The 21,020-nt window shown below is 39.2% G+C and overlaps 4 protein-coding genes across 4 annotated transcripts; 3 read left to right on the forward strand and 1 right to left on the reverse strand.

Moving 5' to 3' along the window:
• The first annotated feature begins 9,316 nt into the window (after nt 1–9,316).
• Nucleotides 9,317–10,132, forward strand: LOC139509185 (uncharacterized). The gene has a single exon (XM_071296097.1). It carries the CDS (start codon nt 9,317–9,319, stop codon nt 10,130–10,132), a length of 816 nt encoding a protein of 271 aa, XP_071152198.1.
• A 1,436-nt stretch (nt 10,133–11,568) lies between these two features.
• Nucleotides 11,569–12,087, forward strand: LOC139509186 (uncharacterized). Its single transcript, XM_071296098.1, has one exon. The coding sequence runs from the start codon at nt 11,569–11,571 to the stop codon at nt 12,085–12,087; it is 519 nt and encodes a 172-aa protein (XP_071152199.1).
• A 1,021-nt stretch (nt 12,088–13,108) lies between these two features.
• Nucleotides 13,109–14,386, forward strand: LOC139509187 (uncharacterized protein F54H12.2-like). Its single transcript, XM_071296099.1, has one exon. The coding sequence runs from the start codon at nt 13,109–13,111 to the stop codon at nt 14,384–14,386; it is 1,278 nt and encodes a 425-aa protein (XP_071152200.1).
• Nucleotides 14,387–19,013: 4,627 nt separating this feature from the next.
• LOC139509188 (uncharacterized protein F54H12.2-like) lies at nt 19,014–20,291 on the reverse strand. Its single transcript, XM_071296100.1, has one exon. The coding sequence runs from the start codon at nt 20,289–20,291 to the stop codon at nt 19,014–19,016; it is 1,278 nt and encodes a 425-aa protein (XP_071152201.1).
• Nucleotides 20,292–21,020: the final 729 nt, after the last annotated feature.

Genomic DNA, 21,020 nt, shown 5'->3' on the forward strand with positions numbered 1-21,020 from the left:
TTACGATAACGTTAACAAAATGACACCTCCGCTAACGCTATTGGGTCTAATCGTTTTCTCCGTTTTTTCAAAAATACCGGCGAGTTTATCGGCTGAGCACAACTTTAGTGTTATTAGTTAGTTGCCCTGGCAGTTTGCTAACTTTCTGCCGCTATTTATAGGGGGTCGCATGTATAGTTTGTCCACAATTCATTAAACGGAAGCGACTTTCCAGACTTTCATAGATTTCCGGGAGTGTGCTAAATGCCGAAAGTTGTTACAACAAAGCATACATCTACTGGTGTGAATTTGTTGCCCTGTTCCTGTGCTACAAGTCGATATCAATTTTTTATATGTGGCCCAAATATTATGCCCGCAACGTCTGTCAACCTAAGGTGTGCGTGTTTACGATAACGTTAACAAAATGACACCTCCGCTAACGCTATTGGGTCTAATCGTTTTCTCCGTTTTTTCAAAAATACCGGCGAGTTTATCGGCTGAGCACAACTTTAGTGTTATTAGTTAGTTGCCCTGGCAGTTTGCTAACTTTCTGCCGCTATTTATAGGGGGTCGCATGTATAGTTTGTCCACAATTCATTAAACGGAAGCGACTTTCCAGACTTTCATAGATTTCCGGGAGTGTGCTAAATGCCGAAAGTTGTTACAACAAAGCATACATCTACTGGTGTGAATTTGTTGCCCTGTTCCTGTGCTACAAGTCGATATCAATTTTTTATATGTGGCCCAAATATTATGCCCGCAACGTCTGTCAACCTAAGGTGTGCGTGTTTACGATAACGTTAACAAAATGACACCTCCGCTAACGCTATTGGGTCTAATCGTTTTCTCCGTTTTTTCAAAAATACCGGCGAGTTTATCGGCTGAGCACAACTTTAGTGTTATTAGTTAGTTGCCCTGGCAGTTTGCTAACTTTCTGCCGCTATTTATAGGGGGTCGCATGTATAGTTTGTCCACAATTCATTAAACGGAAGCGACTTTCCAGACTTTCATAGATTTCCGGGAGTGTGCTAAATGCCGAAAGTTGTTACAACAAAGCATACATCTACTGGTGTGAATTTGTTGCCCTGTTCCTGTGCTACAAGTCGATATCAATTTTTTATATGTGGCCCAAATATTATGCCCGCAACGTCTGTCAACCTAAGGTGTGCGTGTTTACGATAACGTTAACAAAATGACACCTCCGCTAACGCTATTGGGTCTAATCGTTTTCTCCGTTTTTTCAAAAATACCGGCGAGTTTATCGGCTGAGCACAACTTTAGTGTTATTAGTTAGTTGCCCTGGCAGTTTGCTAACTTTCTGCCGCTATTTATAGGGGGTCGCATGTATAGTTTGTCCACAATTCATTAAACGGAAGCGACTTTCCAGACTTTCATAGATTTCCGGGAGTGTGCTAAATGCCGAAAGTTGTTACAACAAAGCATACATCTACTGGTGTGAATTTGTTGCCCTGTTCCTGTGCTACAAGTCGATATCAATTTTTTATATGTGGCCCAAATATTATGCCCGCAACGTCTGTCAACCTAAGGTGTGCGTGTTTACGATAACGTTAACAAAATGACACCTCCGCTAACGCTATTGGGTCTAATCGTTTTCTCCGTTTTTTCAAAAATACCGGCGAGTTTATCGGCTGAGCACAACTTTAGTGTTATTAGTTAGTTGCCCTGGCAGTTTGCTAACTTTCTGCCGCTATTTATAGGGGGTCGCATGTATAGTTTGTCCACAATTCATTAAACGGAAGCGACTTTCCAGACTTTCATAGATTTCCGGGAGTGTGCTAAATGCCGAAAGTTGTTACAACAAAGCATACATCTACTGGTGTGAATTTGTTGCCCTGTTCCTGTGCTACAAGTCGATATCAATTTTTTATATGTGGCCCAAATATTATGCCCGCAACGTCTGTCAACCTAAGGTGTGCGTGTTTACGATAACGTTAACAAAATGACACCTCCGCTAACGCTATTGGGTCTAATCGTTTTCTCCGTTTTTTCAAAAATACCGGCGAGTTTATCGGCTGAGCACAACTTTAGTGTTATTAGTTAGTTGCCCTGGCAGTTTGCTAACTTTCTGCCGCTATTTATAGGGGGTCGCATGTATAGTTTGTCCACAATTCATTAAACGGAAGCGACTTTCCAGACTTTCATAGATTTCCGGGAGTGTGCTAAATGCCGAAAGTTGTTACAACAAAGCATACATCTACTGGTGTGAATTTGTTGCCCTGTTCCTGTGCTACAAGTCGATATCAATTTTTTATATGTGGCCCAAACATTATGCCCGCAACGTCTGTCAACCTAAGGTGTGCGTGTTTACGATAACGTTAACAAAATGACACCTCCGCTAACGCTATTGGGTCTAATCGTTTTCTCCGTTTTTTCAAAAATACCGGCGAGTTTATCGGCTGAGCACAACTTTAGTGTTATTAGTTAGTTGCCCTGGCAGTTTGCTAACTTTCTGCCGCTATTTATAGGGGGTCGCATGTATAGTTTGTCCACAATTCATTAAACGGAAGCGACTTTCCAGACTTTCATAGATTTCCGGGAGTGTGCTAAATGCCGAAAGTTGTTACAACAAAGCATACATCTACTGGTGTGAATTTGTTGCCCTGTTCCTGTGCTACAAGTCGATATCAATTTTTTATATGTGGCCCAAATATTATGCCCGCAACGTCTGTCAACCTAAGGTGTGCGTGTTTACGATAACGTTAACAAAATGACACCTCCGCTAACGCTATTGGGTCTAATCGTTTTCTCCGTTTTTTCAAAAATACCGGCGAGTTTATCGGCTGAGCACAACTTTAGTGTTATTAGTTAGTTGCCCTGGCAGTTTGCTAACTTTCTGCCGCTATTTATAGGGGGTCGCATGTATAGTTTGTCCACAATTCATTAAACGGAAGCGACTTTCCAGACTTTCATAGATTTCCGGGAGTGTGCTAAATGCCGAAAGTTGTTACAACAAAGCATACATCTACTGGTGTGAATTTGTTGCCCTGTTCCTGTGCTACAAGTCGATATCAATTTTTTATATCTGGCCCAAACATTATGCCCGCAACGTCTGTCAACCTAAGGTGTGCGTGTTTACGATAATGTTAACAAAATGACACCTCCGCTAACGCTATTGGGTCTAATCGTTTTCTCCGTTTTTTCAAAAATACCGGCGAGTTTATCGGCTGAGCACAACTTTAGTGTTATTAGTTAGTTGCCCTGGCAGTTTGCTAACTTTCTGCCGCTATTTATAGGGGGTCGCATGTATAGTTTGTCCACAATTCATTAAACGGAAGCGACTTTCCAGACTTTCATAGATTTCCGGGAGTGTGCTAAATGCCGAAAGTTGTTACAACAAAGCATACATCTACTGGTGTGAATTTGTTGCCCTGTTCCTGTGCTACAAGTCGATATCAATTTTTTATATGTGGCCCAAATATTATGCCCGCAACGTCTGTCAACCTAAGGTGTGCGTGTTTACGATAACGTTAACAAAATGACACCTCCGCTAACGCTATTGGGTCTAATCGTTTTCTCCGTTTTTTCAAAAATACCGGCGAGTTTATCGGCTGAGCACAACTTTAGTGTTATTAGTTAGTTGCCCTGGCAGTTTGCTAACTTTCTGCCGCTATTTATAGGGGGTCGCATGTATAGTTTGTCCACAATTCATTAAACGGAAGCGACTTTCCAGACTTTCATAGATTTCCGGGAGTGTGCTAAATGCCGAAAGTTGTTACAACAAAGCATACATCTACTGGTGTGAATTTGTTGCCCTGTTCCTGTGCTACAAGTCGATATCAATTTTTTATATGTGGCCCAAATATTATGCCCGCAACGTCTGTCAACCTAAGGTGTGCGTGTTTACGATAACGTTAACAAAATGACACCTCCGCTAACGCTATTGGGTCTAATCGTTTTCTCCGTTTTTTCAAAAATACCGGCGAGTTTATCGGCTGAGCACAACTTTAGTGTTATTAGTTAGTTACCCTGGCAGTTTGCTAACTTTCTGCCGCTATTTATAGGGGGTCGCATGTATAGTTTGTCCACAATTCATTAAACGGAAGCGACTTTCCAGACTTTCATAGATTTCCGGGAGTGTGCTAAATGCCGAAAGTTGTTACAACAAAGCATACATCTACTGGTGTGAATTTGTTGCCCTGTTCCTGTGCTACAAGTCGATATCAATTTTTTATATGTGGCCCAAATATTATGCCCGCAACGTCTGTCAACCTAAGGTGTGCGTGTTTACGATAACGTTAACAAAATGACACCTCCGCTAACGCTATTGGGTCTAATCGTTTTCTCCGTTTTTTCAAAAATACCGGCGAGTTTATCGGCTGAGCACAACTTTAGTGTTATTAGTTAGTTGCCCTGGCAGTTTGCTAACTTTCTGCCGCTATTTATAGGGGGTCGCATGTATAGTTTGTCCACAATTCATTAAACGGAAGCGACTTTCCAGACTTTCATAGATTTCCGGGAGTGTGCTAAATGCCGAAAGTTGTTACAACAAAGCATACATCTACTGGTGTGAATTTGTTGCCCTGTTCCTGTGCTACAAGTCGATATCAATTTTGTATATGTGGCCCAAATATTATGCCCGCAACGTCTGTCAACCTAAGGTGTGCGTGTTTACGATAACGTTAACAAAATGACACCTCCGCTAACGCTATTGGGTCTAATCGTTTTCTCTGTTTTTTCAAAAATACCGGCGAGTTTATCGGCTGAGCACAACTTTAGTGTTATTAGTTAGTTGCCCTGGCAGTTTGCTAACTTTCTGCCGCTATTTATAGGGGGTCGCATGTATAGTTTGTCCACAATTCATTAAACGGAAGCGACTTTCCAGACTTTCATAGATTTCCGGGAGTGTGCTAAATGCCGAAAGTTGTTACAACAAAGCATACATCTACTGGTGTGAATTTGTTGCCCTGTTCCTGTGCTACAAGTCGATATCAATTTTGTATATGTGGCCCAAATATTATGCCCGCAACGTCTGTCAACCTAAGGTGTGCGTGTTTACGATAACGTTAACAAAATGACACCTCCGCTAACGCTATTGGGTCTAATCGTTTTCTCCGTTTTTTCAAAAATACCGGCGAGTTTATCGGCTGAGCACAACTTTAGTGTTATTAGTTAGTTGCCCTGGCAGTTTGCTAACTTTCTGCCGCTATTTATAGGGGGTCGCATGTATAGTTTGTCCACAATTCATTAAACGGAAGCGACTTTCCAGACTTTCATAGATTTCCGGGAGTGTGCTAAATGCCGAAAGTTGTTACAACAAAGCATACATCTACTGGTGTGAATTTGTTGCCCTGTTCCTGTGCTACAAGTCGATATCAATTTTTTATATGTGGCCCAAATATTATGCCCGCAACGTCTGTCAACCTAAGGTGTGCGTGTTTACGATAACGTTAACAAAATGACACCTCCGCTAACGCTATTGGGTCTAATCGTTTTCTCCGTTTTTTCAAAAATACCGGCGAGTTTATCGGCTGAGCACAACTTTAGTGTTATTAGTTAGTTGCCCTGGCAGTTTGCTAACTTTCTGCCGCTATTTATAGGGGGTCGCATGTATAGTTTGTCCACAATTCATTAAACGGAAGCGACTTTCCAGACTTTCATAGATTTCCGGGAGTGTGCTAAATGCCGAAAGTTGTTACAACAAAGCATACATCTACTGGTGTGAATTTGTTGCCCTGTTCCTGTGCTACAAGTCGATATCAATTTTTTATATGTGGCCCAAATATTATGCCCGCAACGTCTGTCAACCTAAGGTGTGCGTGTTTACGATAACGTTAACAAAATGACACCTCCGCTAACGCTATTGGGTCTAATCGTTTTCTCCGTTTTTTCAAAAATACCGGCGAGTTTATCGGCTGAGCACAACTTTAGTGTTATTAGTTAGTTGCCCTGGCAGTTTGCTAACTTTCTGCCGCTATTTATAGGGGGTCGCATGTATAGTTTGTCCACAATTCATTAAACGGAAGCGACTTTCCAGACTTTCATCGATTTCCGGGAGTGTGCTAAATGCCGAAAGTTGTTACAACAAAGCATACATCTACTGGTGTGAATTTGTTGCCCTGTTCCTGTGCTACAAGTCGATATCAATTTTTTATATGTGGCCCAAATATTATGCCCGCAACGTCTGTCAACCTAAGGTGTGCGTGTTTACGATAACGTTAACAAAATGACACCTCCGCTAACGCTATTGGGTCTAATCGTTTTCTCCGTTTTTTCAAAAATACCGGCGAGTTTATCGGCTGAGCACAACTTTAGTGTTATTAGTTAGTTGCCCTGGCAGTTTGCTAACTTTCTGCCGCTATTTATAGGGGGTCGCATGTATAGTTTGTCCACAATTCATTAAACGGAAGCGACTTTCCAGACTTTCATAGATTTCCGGGAGTGTGCTAAATGCCGAAAGTTGTTACAACAAAGCATACATCTACTGGTGTGAATTTGTTGCCCTGTTCCTGTGCTACAAGTCGATATCAATTTTTTATATGTGGCCCAAATATTATGCCCGCAACGTCTGTCAACCTAAGGTGTGCGTGTTTACGATAACGTTAACAAAATGACACCTCCGCTAACGCTATTGGGTCTAATCGTTTTCTCCGTTTTTTCAAAAATACCGGCGAGTTTATCGGTTGAGCACAACTTTAGTGTTATTAGTTAGTTGCCCTGGCAGTTTGCTAACTTTCTGCCGCTATTTATAGGGGGTCGCATGTATAGTTTGTCCACAATTCATTAAACGGAAGCGACTTTCCAGACTTTCATAGATTTCCGGGAGTGTGCTAAATGCCGAAAGTTGTTACAACAAAGCATACATCTACTGGTGTGAATTTGTTGCCCTGTTCCTGTGCTACAAGTCGATATCAATTTTTTATATGTGGCCCAAATATTATGCCCGCAACGTCTGTCAACCTAAGGTGTGCGTGTTTACGATAACGTTAACAAAATGACACCTCCGCTAACGCTATTGGGTCTAATCGTTTTCTCCGTTTTTTCAAAAATACCGGCGAGTTTATCGGCTGAGCACAACTTTAGTGTTATTAGTTAGTTGCCCTGGCAGTTTGCTAACTTTCTGCCGCTATTTATAGGGGGTCGCATGTATAGTTTGTCCACAATTCATTAAACGGAAGCGACTTTCCAGACTTTCATAGATTTCCGGGAGTGTGCTAAATGCCGAAAGTTGTTACAACAAAGCATACATCTACTGGTGTGAATTTGTTGCCCTGTTCCTGTGCTACAAGTCGATATCAATTTTTTATATGTGGCCCAAATATTATGCCCGCAACGTCTGTCAACCTAAGGTGTGCGTGTTTACGATAACGTTAACAAAATGACACCTCCGCTAACGCTATTGGGTCTAATCGTTTTCTCCGTTTTTTCAAAAATACCGGCGAGTTTATCGGCTGAGCACAACTTTAGTGTTATTAGTTAGTTGCCCTGGCAGTTTGCTAACTTTCTGCCGCTATTTATAGGGGGTCGCATGTATAGTTTGTCCACAATTCATTAAACGGAAGCGACTTTCCAGACTTTCATAGATTTCCGGGAGTGTGCTAAATGCCGAAAGTTGTTACAACAAAGCATACATCTACTGGTGTGAATTTGTTGCCCTGTTCCTGTGCTACAAGTCGATATCAATTTTTTATATGTGGCCCAAATATTATGCCCGCAACGTCTGTCAACCTAAGGTGTGCGTGTTTACGATAACGTTAACAAAATGACACCTCCGCTAACGCTATTGGGTCTAATCGTTTTCTCCGTTTTTTCAAAAATACCGGCGAGTTTATCGGCTGAGCACAACTTTAGTGTTATTAGTTAGTTGCCCTGGCAGTTTGCTAACTCTCTGCCGCTATTTATAGGGGGTCGCATGTATAGTTTGTCCACAATTCATTAAACGGAAGCGACTTTCCAGACTTTCATAGATTTCCGGGAGTGTGCTAAATGCCGAAAGTTGTTACAACAAAGCATACATCTACTGGTGTGAATTTGTTGCCCTGTTCCTGTGCTACAAGTCGATATCAATTTTTTATATGTGGCCCAAATATTATGCCCGCAACGTCTGTCAACCTAAGGTGTGCGTGTTTACGATAACGTTAACAAAATGACACCTCCGCTAACGCTATTGGGTCTAATCGTTTTCTCCGTTTTTTCAAAAATACCGGCGAGTTTATCGGCTGAGCACAACTTTAGTGTTATTAGTTAGTTGCCCTGGCAGTTTGCTAACTCTCTGCCGCTAGTAGTAATAGGGTGATGTTATCCCCCCCCAACTCAAATCTAAAAATAGTATTTCTAAGGGAGAACCCCAATAAAGGAGATGTCTATATGTGGGGGTTTATAATGATTGAACCCCAACTATAATAAGATATACAGTCAATTTCTAAAAATACCCCATGACAAATGACAGATGTCTTTATTGATCTTTATTTTTGGGGTTATACTACTTTTAAACTTTTGAATAAATTAGAGAAGTCGTTGATTCCTGAGCCACCTGTTGGGGGTTATAATTTTCATGTCATCAAAGTCCGTTGGTTCAAAATACATTTACCTGTGTTTTCTTCTTCTATTAATAGATGTAATCATAAAAATGATTACTATATATAGAAATCAGTCTTTCGTGTTGTTTTTTTTATCTATGCAATTGATGTAAAATGTCAAACGTTCTTTCAAAAGAAATTAAGAGGGTGAGTAAAATATCAATGAAAAAAAAAAGTTTTCCCCTTCAATATTTTTTTACATTGTTTTGTCTTTATTATTTTTTCTTTTCTAAACTGTGAATTGTAAAATATTTTTTCGCCCCCAATTTAATTATAATAAACATTTTGAAAAATATTTTTCCCCCGTGTTTTTATTGTTCTTTGTTTTTATTTTATTTCTTTAGCCGTGGATTATAAAATATCATATGTTGAATATTGTTTTTATTTCGCCCCCAATTTATTATTGTGAAAAAAACTATTTTTTGTCGCCCCCCAAATTTATTATTGTTTAAATCTAATTCTTTGTAGGTTCGCTTTCTATCGGATGAAAAAATTAAAGAAATCCACCCCATGATAGTTTGGTCGTTTGCAAACCGTGAGGCACGAAAGGGGCATTGGATGACATACGTCATCGATGCCGATCGATTCAGGCGACGTATTTTTACAATGGAGAAGATATGTACCCCAATTTTATCCCAAGACCACAGACAAAGGGTGTATAAAAACTTACGATCTTCAGATATTATAGCCCCCAATCCGTAGATTTTCAGCCCTCTAGCACCTGTTCTCTTAGATCATTATAAATACACGTCTGGAATTGTTCAGGGTATCAGAATAAGAAATACAATCCAATCGTCAACATGCAGGAAGAGCACAGACAGTCCTTAAAGAGAAATTACGTGCAATTGGTAAAAGAAACACCAACAGATCTTGTTGTTGATCATTTGTATCAGAATGGGATCCTGACAGATGAGATGAGGGAAGAAATTTTACAGAATTCAAACTCTTATTCGAAAACTAGACAACTCATTACAACACTTCAGAGAAGGGGCCCAAGGGCATTTGAATGTTTTTGTACAGCATTGACTGATGAAGGCAAGTCAAGTTTAGTACATCTTTTGAAAGAGTCAAAGATTAAATCAGAAGTATCAAAAGATAGAGCCATGTTACCTATAGGAGGAGATATATTTGTCGTCGTCAATGAATGGCGTGACAAGGTGTTGATTCACATCCGTAAATACGAAAAGAATTCAGCAGAAGTGTATGTTCCTACAAAAAAGGGAATCGCACTGGATTTGAACCAATGGCAGCTATTAGAAATGTATGTTAACGAAATCGAAGAGGCTATAAGTCAGATGATTGATGACGTTACAGGGGTTCCTGAAATGACTTTTCATCTTGGTAGAGGTGTGTACGTTTCTGTTAACAAAACGTACCCAACAGTTGATGTCAGACAACGCTGGAAGATACCTGAAACCAATCAGATAGTTTCAACAAAGAAGGGCATTTCTCTCACATATGACAAGTGGGAAGCGTTGAAAGGGACATTTCCTGACGTCAGAGAGACTGTTCCTGAAATAGAAACTACGACCCCTTGTATTTTATCAGAAGACCATCAAAACCAAGAAGGGATGCTCATGTGTTCAAACTGTAACCCATTTGCCGAACCTTTATGAAGGACGAGGTATAAAAGCGTTAAACCTGTCTGAGTGATCCATTGCGTCTCCTGTTGGTTCAGAACACAACATGAATTCAAGAGAAATATCGTTCGAGTCTGTAGAACGAAACGAACCTTTAATGCTTAATATGGGGAGTAAAATGCCTTCTCAGTTAAGTTTGGCGTCCAACATTTCCTCCATGTATGAAAAATATGCAAAGCATTTAGACGTGATTAAATGGACTGGTGTCGTTGTACTTGTTGCTCTGATGTCATCAAGTTTAGCTGTAACCAGTGAAATGTCCCGGAGAGTATCCAATAACCAGACAGACTGTAAAAGGATTTCGATAGATCATACGAACAGAAATATGATGATGATAAACAATAGGACATGTAGATATTTTGAACAGTTTGATCTCCCGGGAAACTATAAAGTAACTGTATGTTCAATCAGAAAACAAGTCTGGGTGGATGTTAAACATTTTAAAAAGTGCGGTATACAGTTCAACCCTAAACAATGGAAATATTGGCAGAGATTGGAACCAAATATAAACAGTGCTATGAAAAGAGCTGGTGAAGAACTAATAAAAACAAAAAAAAGACATGATAAATTTGTTTGATTATGATTATTTATGTATTTTTTTATATTATAATAAATAAATTTTGGAAAAAAAGATCAAATGTTTTGTATTTATTGAAACTGTTACGAAAGCTTTGTTTCATTCGGTATACAAAGACAAATGCAGTCACAAAAAAACCCGGAAATCTGCAACCGGAAATTACGAAAAAAACAAAATCGTTATAAATAACAGGTTCACATAAAGTGTATTATTCGATATGAGTTCGTTAAACTACGAGGACTATTTGCAAAAAATATGGCATGACCCTAAACATGCTGCTGCCTTTACGGGTTCTGACAAATTATATAACATAGTGAAACAAGAAGGAAAAATTAAAATAGGAAGGCACAAAATAAAGCAATGGCTACAAGACCAGGACACCTACAGTCTATCACGAAATAATGTACACAAATTTAAAAAAAGTCGATATGTTGTGGATACAATAGATAGTCTCTGGGAAATGGACTTGGCCCAACTAGATAAATTCCAAACCTTCAACTCGGGAAACAAATTCTTATTATTTGTTATTGATTGTTTTTCAAAGTTTCTATGGATACAACCAATTGTGGATAAAACCCACACCAGTGTACTAAATGCCTTGAAAACAATTATGAGTGGAAAAAGGAAGCCTACCTCCATTCGATCAGACTTAGGAAAAGAATTTAAAAACCAATACGTACGGAAGTATCTTTCGAACCAGGGGGTAAACACGTATTATTCTCTTAACGATACGAAATGTGCAATTGTCGAGAGAAGCATTCGAACTGTTAAGTCGATTTTATTCAGGTATTTCAGACACAACCAAACGTATAAATACGTAAATGTTCTTCAAGATATGGTCAAGGGGTATAACGCAAGGCCGCATCGTACACTTGGTGGTTTCTCACCGGTTGATGTGACTAAACGCAATGCAGATGAAGTTCGTTTAAGTGCGTATCTTGCCCGAAATCCTAAGAAAAGGGAAAAGAAAGTTATTAAAAAAACAGAGATCAAAAGAAGGAAAAAAAGCTTTAGGTATAAAATAAATGATCTTGTCCGACTTACATTCAAAAGTCATCCATTTCAACGTGGCTATCTACAGAAATGGACAGAGGAGATATTCAAGATTTCTCGTCGGTATTTTCGACAAAATCTTAGTCTGTATAAGGTCGTTGACCTTCAAAATGACGAAATAGAAGGGACCTTCCAAGATAGTGAAGTTCAGAAAGTACGGAAGGATGGCGATACCATATGGAAAATAGAAAAGGTTGTTAAAAGACGACAAAAAAATGGCGTTAAACAGGTATTGGTTCGTTGGCTTGGCTACCCTAAAAAGTTCGACTCATGGGTTCCCGCTTTGGACATCCAGAAGTAAATAAATAACACGACTTCATTTAACACAACGTCATTTTCGTTCAAGATGAGTATACGTATGGTTCTCAAGTCGTCCGATGGTTCCGATTTGTTTGAAAAGAACATGGCTCACGACTTCACTGTACAATTGGATAGGCAAATAAATCTTGAAGCATACTGGGTAGTGGCATTGACAGAAATCGATCTCACTTATAAAAGCTCGTCAAAATATATAGACGATGTTTACGTCTATTCAAACATTTGTGAAGAGAGTTTTGTCGGATCTACTGAGAAACCAATCCTTCGAAAAATTTACATCAGTAAAGACGCAACGGAGGCACATGTCATTAACAAGAAAAAACACTACAGGTCACATATCATCTTTAACACTCCTTATTATGTTCCTGTACGTTTGGGACAATTGAACCAAGTTCATATCTATTTAAAAGACGACAAGGGACAACCGTGTTCAGTTGTCAATTTGGACGCCTGTGTAACACTTCACTTAAAGAAGTATTCCTTTCTGTAGAGATGTCTAAATCTCCTTACATCAGTGATGCATTGGTATGGCAAGAGGCCATAAATCAAGCCAAATATTTAAAAAAACAACACAATAATCAATTAGGAAAGGGTTTTCCTAGACGTTACAGCAGACATCGATTTGTCATTCTGAAGAAAAACTTACCTAAAATTGAAACCAAGGTGGAGCAAATAGCCCCAACAGTGGCAATCGAAGAACGTGCTGCTTCAGAACTGAAACAACAGAAGAACGACAAAGACCCTCACGTCCTACAGGGAAAAAAGGCTAAATCTGACGGTATAAAAGGCAGGAAATCAAAACCAAAAAACAGTAAAGTTGGAAAGCTCAAAGAGGCAACAGGTAAAAAACAGAAAGCTAAAAACAGTGCACCGAGCAAGAAAAAACACACTTCAAGGAATAAACCTCGGAAAATAGATTTCGAAACTGAACCTTCCATTTTTAATAGAGGAGCAGCAAAGAAATGGCGTATTTAAACGACGAAAATAAAGACATTAGCATTCCGATGGAGTTGGATTTGTTTGAAGAACCAAAAAATAAAGTAGCTATTGATCGGATATTTTTTTCGGAAACTAGGCCAATGTCAAACTTTACTTCGCCAGATGTATCTACAGTAGATTTTTTCGTTTCTGGACAAGGTCCCGAATACATGGATTTAAGACGGAGTAGATTATATGTTCGTGCAAAACTTGTCAAGGCCGATGGAACGGCACTTGACGATACCGATACGTCGAGTATTGTAAATTTGCCTCTTCAAGCTATGTGGACACAAATGGATGTGTATATGAACAATAAACTAGTGTCTTTAAATACGTCAAACTACCCATGGAAAGCCTATATTAACACTATTCTTACCAGTGGGACCGATGAACAGAAATCACAACTTCAGTCACAATTGTTCATGAAAGATTCCGGTGATTTAGCGAATACGGATGGAAAAAACGGAGCTAACACTGGATTGATTCTTCGTCGAGATTTTATCAAGAACAGTAGAGAATTTGAAATGGAGGGACCGCTGTTTGAAGACATATTTTCACTGGATCGCCATTTAATACAAGGCGTCGATTTGTATATAAAACTTTACCGTAGTAGCGACCAGTTTTTTGTCATTTCGGGTGAAGACGCCCCCGCCTACAAGTTACAGTTGTTAGATTGTGTTTATAAGGCATGCAAAATTAAAGTCGATCCTGGCATTATTGTTAACCATATGAAACAGATAGAAACCAAACCAGTCCGTTACTATTTTCAAAGGACAGAAGTGAAACGAAACACTATCAATAAAGACTCAAGGGAGTTTATTTGGGACAATATGTTCAACATCCGCCCAAGTACTCTGGTCTTAGGGCTGATCTCACAAGAAAGCGGAAATGGAACGTACGATACTAACCCTTTCTGTTTCAACCATTACAATGCAACTGATGTAGGACTGTACGTAAACGGAGAGAGCGTTCCAGCGAGACCGTTAAAACTTGACTTTGGGGATAATAGACAGTATGCAACGGCATACGCTAATCTATTTGAGGTCTGTGAAAAAATGAATAGAGACGCAGGACTCACCATTACTAGAGAAGACTATGGAAAAGGGTACACCTTGTATGCTTTTCCATTGGACCCGAAAGGACTTGGAGATGACTATATAAACTTGGTGAAGCATGGGAACGTGAGAGCTGAAATAAAATTCAAGACGGGACTACCCTCTGCTGTCACGTGCATAAAGTTTGGAGTATTCGATTCGTTTCTAGAGATAGACCATTCCCGAAACGTTCGCTATATACAGTCATGAATGGGAACGAACTAGAATGTGCCATCCGATCCAATTCGTGTATACAAATGCAGGTGAAAGGAGTATTTGCAAGGAACAATTTACCAACAGGAAAAATACATTACCCCAGTGCCTACATCGTCAACAACCATCCGAGTGATCTGCCAGGGGAACATTGGATGGCAATTGTGTTAGAAAGTAAATCACATGGGGTGTTTTTCGACAGTTTTGGAAAACCACCGGAATTCTATGGAGAAGAATTAACACATTTTCTGAACTGTTACGTGAAACAATACGAGTGTTTTAATGTACAAGTGCAACCAAAGTCGTCTTCTCATTGTGGATTGTTTGTGTTAACTTTTCTCATGTTGAATCTATGTTTTAAATATTCATTAAATAGTATTTTCAATATTTTCGATTCAAACGTTTATGCTAACGACCATTTTGTATTTAATTTTATCAACACTTATTATAGTTTGTGTCAATAAAATATATCATGCGTCCATCGTGTTAAATTATCTGTCCTGTGTCAAATGCTCTCATACCTTATCCGGACGTCAAGATGACAACTTCTCACGATATTTTACCTTTTCAAAGTCCTTGCACTTTCATGATATCGGGAGCGACTCAAAGTGGAAAGACTACATTTGTAATGAAATTACTAAGGCAAGCATCTGTCATGTTTAATACCTCACCGGTTCAAATAGTTTACTGTTATACGGAGTTTCAACCCATTTTTGACCAAGCTCAACAAACTATACCCAATTTGTTACTGTACGAGGGCTTCCCCACAAGAAGTGACATTATAGAATGGACCAACCCGGACAAGCACACAGTCCTTGTACTGGATGACATGATGAGATTGATCAGTAAGAGTGACGAGGCTTTACACATGTCAACCGCGCTATCACATCACAGGAACTGTTCGGTAATTTTCATAACCCAAAACCTGTTTGAAAAAGGAACACATTTCAGATCGATAAGTTTGAATACCCATATTTTTGTACTTATGGCCAATAACAGAGATAAAAAACAACTTCTCGCCTTTGCAAGTCAGGCATTCCCCGGTGGGACGAAATATTTCAAAGAGGCCTATGATAAAGCCATCAGTTATGTTTCAGTTGGGGGATATCTGGTATGCGACTTATCCCCTTATACGGATAAAAAGTACCGCTTGCGTACTTCGATATTTCCAACTGATGACGTCACCATTGTATATGCCCCAAAGAAATAAAACCGGAGACAAGCGCACCTACACCACCAGTTCACAAGAAAGATGCCGTCAAGGATCACCTCATACAGTACATTTCTGAAATTCGTATATGATGCTAACCCTAGACAACAGAAAGTGTTAATTCAGGCAGCTTCGAATGATCAAATCGATATCATATCGGAAATAGCATTAAATATATACAGAGGAAGCTTACCGTTGAACCCCTCTCATATAAGAAAGCTTAGATCTTACATCCTTCACATTCGTTCCTTGTCATCCCGATCGATCACATACACACGGAAAAGGAATATTTTAGTGAGACATCCTACTCTGACTTGTCTTTTGATTAAACCGGTTTTGTCACTTCTAAACGAACAGTAATGGCACAAGAGCTCATACTCGTGTCTAGGGAAAGATACGAACGTCTCATGAATCAACCAGAAACTCACCATCAAACAGACTTGGGTGAAAAGGACAGATTGAAAAACGACCACGACAAAAAACCCATAGCTAACTTTATGCCAATGATAGATCGTTCTTTACCCCAAAAAGTAAAGAAACGCGCGAACGATCTTTACAGATTCGTTTTAGCTCAAGACAACAACCTGTTGAATCATAATGAACAAGGCGAATTATTAGTAAACGGGAAAACAATGACTGGCTCGCACATTGTAGATCTTATTCACCACGTCGTGTCAACACTCCATAGAAAAAAGCCAATTGGAAGTACGATTAAAACATTCGAGGGATCTGCACGTTCTATTTAACCCACGAGATCAAAGTGCTGCCTGTTATAATAAAGTCTACATAAGAATGTTTATCTTTGTTAGTGTATTGTTTAAGACCGTTTGTTCAGAAAACGTTACAAGAAAAGAATCCTGTTAAACTCAAGGGAAAACCTGAACCGTCGTTAGGAAATTATTTGGGGGAACTCACTTCCGAAATACCGGCAGACGAGGGGCATATAGTAGAATTTGTGTCCGGTGGACCGAAAAATTATGCGTATCGGACACTCAAGACTGAAACGTGTAAAGTCAAAGGTTTTACACTTAATTTTACAAATTCTAACATTGTTAACTTTAATGCTGTCAAGGAGATGATCACATTGGACAGGGACATGTGCAAAACGTTAACTAATCCAACTAAAATAAGTCGACTACCTCACCAGAGAAAAATATTCAGCAGAAAAGAAAAGAAGAAGTATAAATTCGCGTATGACAAACGTGTTATTCTTGACAATTACGATACCGTCCCTTATGGGTATATATAAAAAGAAAGAAAAAGACTATTACACGATGATTTTATTGAATAAAAAATATCGTATATGTTGTAAAAATAAAGTTAGTATTTTATCCAACGAATCTGTTCTTTTTTATGTGATATGCCAGGAATGACGTCTCTCCTTCCCTTCCCCTGTACGAATAAGCCTCCCGTCTGTGTTAAAGGTTTTTTCCTCCGTTCTGCAAATAATCTCTTTGGTACATTCAGTTTCCTCAAAATGGCTTGAAACTCCGTACTTCCAATTGGCTTTTTTCTATGGAGTGTTGACACGACGTGGTGAATAAGATCTACAATGTGCGAGCCAGTCATTGTTTTCCCGTTTACTAATAATTCGCCTTGTTCATTATGATTCAACAGGTTGTTGTCTTGAGCTAAAACGAATCTGTAAAGATCGTTCGCGCGTTTCTTTACTTTTTGGGGTAAAGAACGATCTATCATTGGCATAAAGTTAGCTATGGGTTTTTTGTCGTGGTCGTTTTTCAATCTGTCCTTTTCACCCAAGTCTGTTTGATGGTGAGTTTCTGGTTGATTCATGAGACGTTCGTATCTTTCCCTAGACACGAGTATGAGCTCTTGTGCCATTACTGTTCGTTTAGAAGTGACAAAACCGGTTTAATCAAAAGACAAGTCAGAGTAGGATGTCTCACTAAAATATTCCTTTTCCGTGTGTATGTGATCGATCGGGATGACAAGGAACGAATGTGAAGGATGTAAGATCTAAGCTTTCTTATATGAGAGGGGTTCACCGGTAAGCTTCCTCTGTATATATTTAATGCTATTTCCGATATGATATCGATTTGATCATTCGAAGCTGCCTGAATTAACACTTTCTGTTGTCTAGGGTTAGCATCATATACGAATTTCAGAAATGTACTGTATGAGGTGATCCTTGACGGCATCTTTCTTGTGAACTGTTGGTGTAGGTGCGCTTGTCTCCGGTTTTATTTCTTTGGGGCATATACAATGGTGACGTCATCAGTTGGAAATATCGAAGTACGCAAGCGGTACTTTTTATCCGTATAAGGGGATAAGTCGCATACCAGATATCCCCCAACTGAAACATAACTGATGGCTTTATCATAGGCCTCTTTGAAATATTTCGTCTCACCGGGGAATGCCTGACTTGCAAAGGCGAGAAGTTGTTTTTTATCTCTGTTATTGGCCATAAGTACAAAAATATGGGTATTCAAACTTATCGATCTGAAATGTGTTCCTTTTTCAAACAGGTTTTGGGTTATGAAAATTACCGAACAGTTCCTGTGATGTGATAGCGCGGTTGACATGTGTAAAGCCTCGTCACTCTTACTGATCAATCTCATCATGTCATCCAGTACAAGGACTGTGTGCTTGTCCGGGTTGGTCCATTCTATAATGTCACTTCTTGTGGGGAAGCCCTCGTACAGTAACAAATTGGGTATAGTTTGTTGAGCTTGGTCAAAAATGGGTTGAAACTCCGTATAACAGTAAACTATTTGAACCGGTGGGGTATTAAACATGACAGATGCTTGCCTTAGTAATTTCATTACAAATGTAGTCTTTCCACTTTGAGTCGCTCCCGATATCATGAAAGTGCAAGGACTTTGAAAAGGTAAAATATCGTGAGAAGTTGTCATCTTGACGTCCGGATAAGGTATGAGAGCATTTGACACAGGACAGATAATTTAACACGATGGACGCATGATATATTTTATTGACACAAACTATAATAAGTGTTGACAAAATTAAATACAAAATGGTCGTTAGCATAAACGTTTGAATCGAAAATATTGAAAATACTATTTAATGAATATTTAAAACATAGATTCAACATGAGAAAAGTTAACACAAACAATCCACAATGAGAAGACGACTTTGGTTGCACTTGTACATTAAAACACTCGTATTGTTTCACGTAACAGTTCAGAAAATGTGTTAATTCTTCTCCATAGAATTCCGGTGGTTTTCCAAAACTGTCGAAAAACACCCCATGTGATTTACTTTCTAACACAATTGCCATCCAATGTTCCCCTGGCAGATCACTCGTATGGTTGTTGACGATGTAGGCACTGGGGTAATGTATTTTTCCTGTTGGTAAATTGTTCCTTGCAAATACTCCTTTCACCTGCATTTGTATACACGAATTGGATCGGATGGCACATTCTAGTTCGTTCCCATTCATGACTGTATATAGCGAACGTTTCGGGAATGGTCTATCTCTAGAAACGAATCGAATACTCCAAACGCTATGCACGTGACAGCAGAGGGTAGTCCCGTCTTGAATTTTATTTCAGCTCTCACGTTCCCATGCTTCATCAAGTTTATATAGTCATCTCCAAGTCCTTTCGGGTCCAATGGAAAAGCATACAAGGTGTACCCTTTTCCATAGTCTTCTCTAGTAATGGTGAGTCCTGCGTCTCTATTCATTTTTTCACAGACCTCAAATAGATTAGCGTATGCCGTTGCATACTGTCTATTATCCCCAAAGTCAAGTTTTAACGGTCTCGCTGGAACGCTCTCTCCGTTTACGTACAGTCCTACATCAGTTGCATTGTAATGGTTGAAACAGAAAGGGTTAGTATCGTACGTTCCATTTCCGCTTTCTTGTGAGATCAGCCCTAAGACCAGAGTACTTGGGCGGATGTTGAACATATTGTCCCAAATAAACTCCCTTGAGTCTTTATTGATAGTGTTTCGTTTCACTTCTGTCCTTTGAAAATAGTAACGGACTGGTTTGGTTTCTATCTGTTTCATATGGTTAACAATAATGCCAGGATCGACTTTAATTTTGCATGCCTTATAAACACAATCTAACAACTGTAACTTGTAAGCGGGGGCGTCTTCACCCGAAATGACAAAAAACTGGTCGCTACTACGGTAAAGTTTTATATACAAATCGACGCCTTGTATTAAATGGCGATCCAGTGAAAATATGTCTTCAAACAGCGGTCCCTCCATTTCAAATTCTCTACTGTTCTTGATAAAATCTCGACGAAGAATCAATCCAGTGTTAGCTCCGTTTTTTCCATCCGTATTCGCTAAATCACCGGAATCTTTCATGAACAATTGTGACTGAAGTTGTGATTTCTGTTCATCGGTCCCACTGGTAAGAATAGTGTTAATATAGGCTTTCCATGGGTAGTTTGACGTATTTAAAGACACTAGTTTATTGTTCATATACACATCCATTTGTGTCCACATAGCTTGAAGAGGCAAATTTACAATACTCGACGTATCGGTATCGTCAAGTGCCGTTCCATCGGCCTTGACAAGTTTTGCACGAACATATAATCTACTCCGTCTTAAATCCATGTATTCGGGACCTTGTCCAGAAACGAAAAAATCTACTGTAGATACATCTGGCGAAGTAAAGTTTGACATTGGCCTAGTTTCCGAAAAAAATATCCGATCAATAGCTACTTGATTTTTTGGTTCTTCAAACAAATCCAACTCCATCGGAATGCTAATGTCTTTATTTTCGTCGTTTAAATACGCCATTTCTTTGCTGCTCCTCTATTAAAAATGGAAGGTTCAGTTTCGAAATCTATTTTCCGAGGTTTATTCCTTGAAGTGTGTTTTTTCTTGCTCGGTGCACTGTTTTTAGCTTTCTGTTTTTTACCTGTTGCCTCTTTGAGCTTTCCAACTTTACTGTTTTTTGGTTTTGATTTCCTGCCTTTTATACCGTCAGATTTAGCCTTTTTTCCCTGTAGGACGTGAGGGTCTTTGTCGTTCTTCTGTTGTTTCAGTTCTGAAGCAGCACGTTCTTCGATTGCCACTGTTGGGGCTATTTGCTCCACCTTGGTTTCAATTTTAGGTAAGTTTTTCTTCAGAATGACAAATCGATGTCTGCTGTAACGTCTAGGAAAACCCTTTCCTAATTGATTATTGTGTTGTTTTTTTAAATATTTGGCTTGATTTATGGCCTCTTGCCATACCAATGCATCACTGATGTAAGGAGATTTAGACATCTCTACAGAAAGGAATACTTCTTTAAGTGAAGTGTTACACAGGCGTCCAAATTGACAACTGAACACGGTTGTCCCTTGTCGTCTTTTAAATAGATATGAACTTGGTTCAATTGTCCCAAACGTACAGGAACATAATAAGGAGTGTTAAAGATGATATGTGACCTGTAGTGTTTTTTCTTGTTAATGACATGTGCCTCCGTTGCGTCTTTACTGATGT

This window comes from Mytilus edulis, unplaced genomic scaffold (assembly GCF_963676685.1).
Source record: "Mytilus edulis unplaced genomic scaffold, xbMytEdul2.2 SCAFFOLD_296, whole genome shotgun sequence".
In the NCBI taxonomy this organism is placed as follows: Eukaryota; Metazoa; Mollusca; class Bivalvia; order Mytilida; family Mytilidae; genus Mytilus; species Mytilus edulis.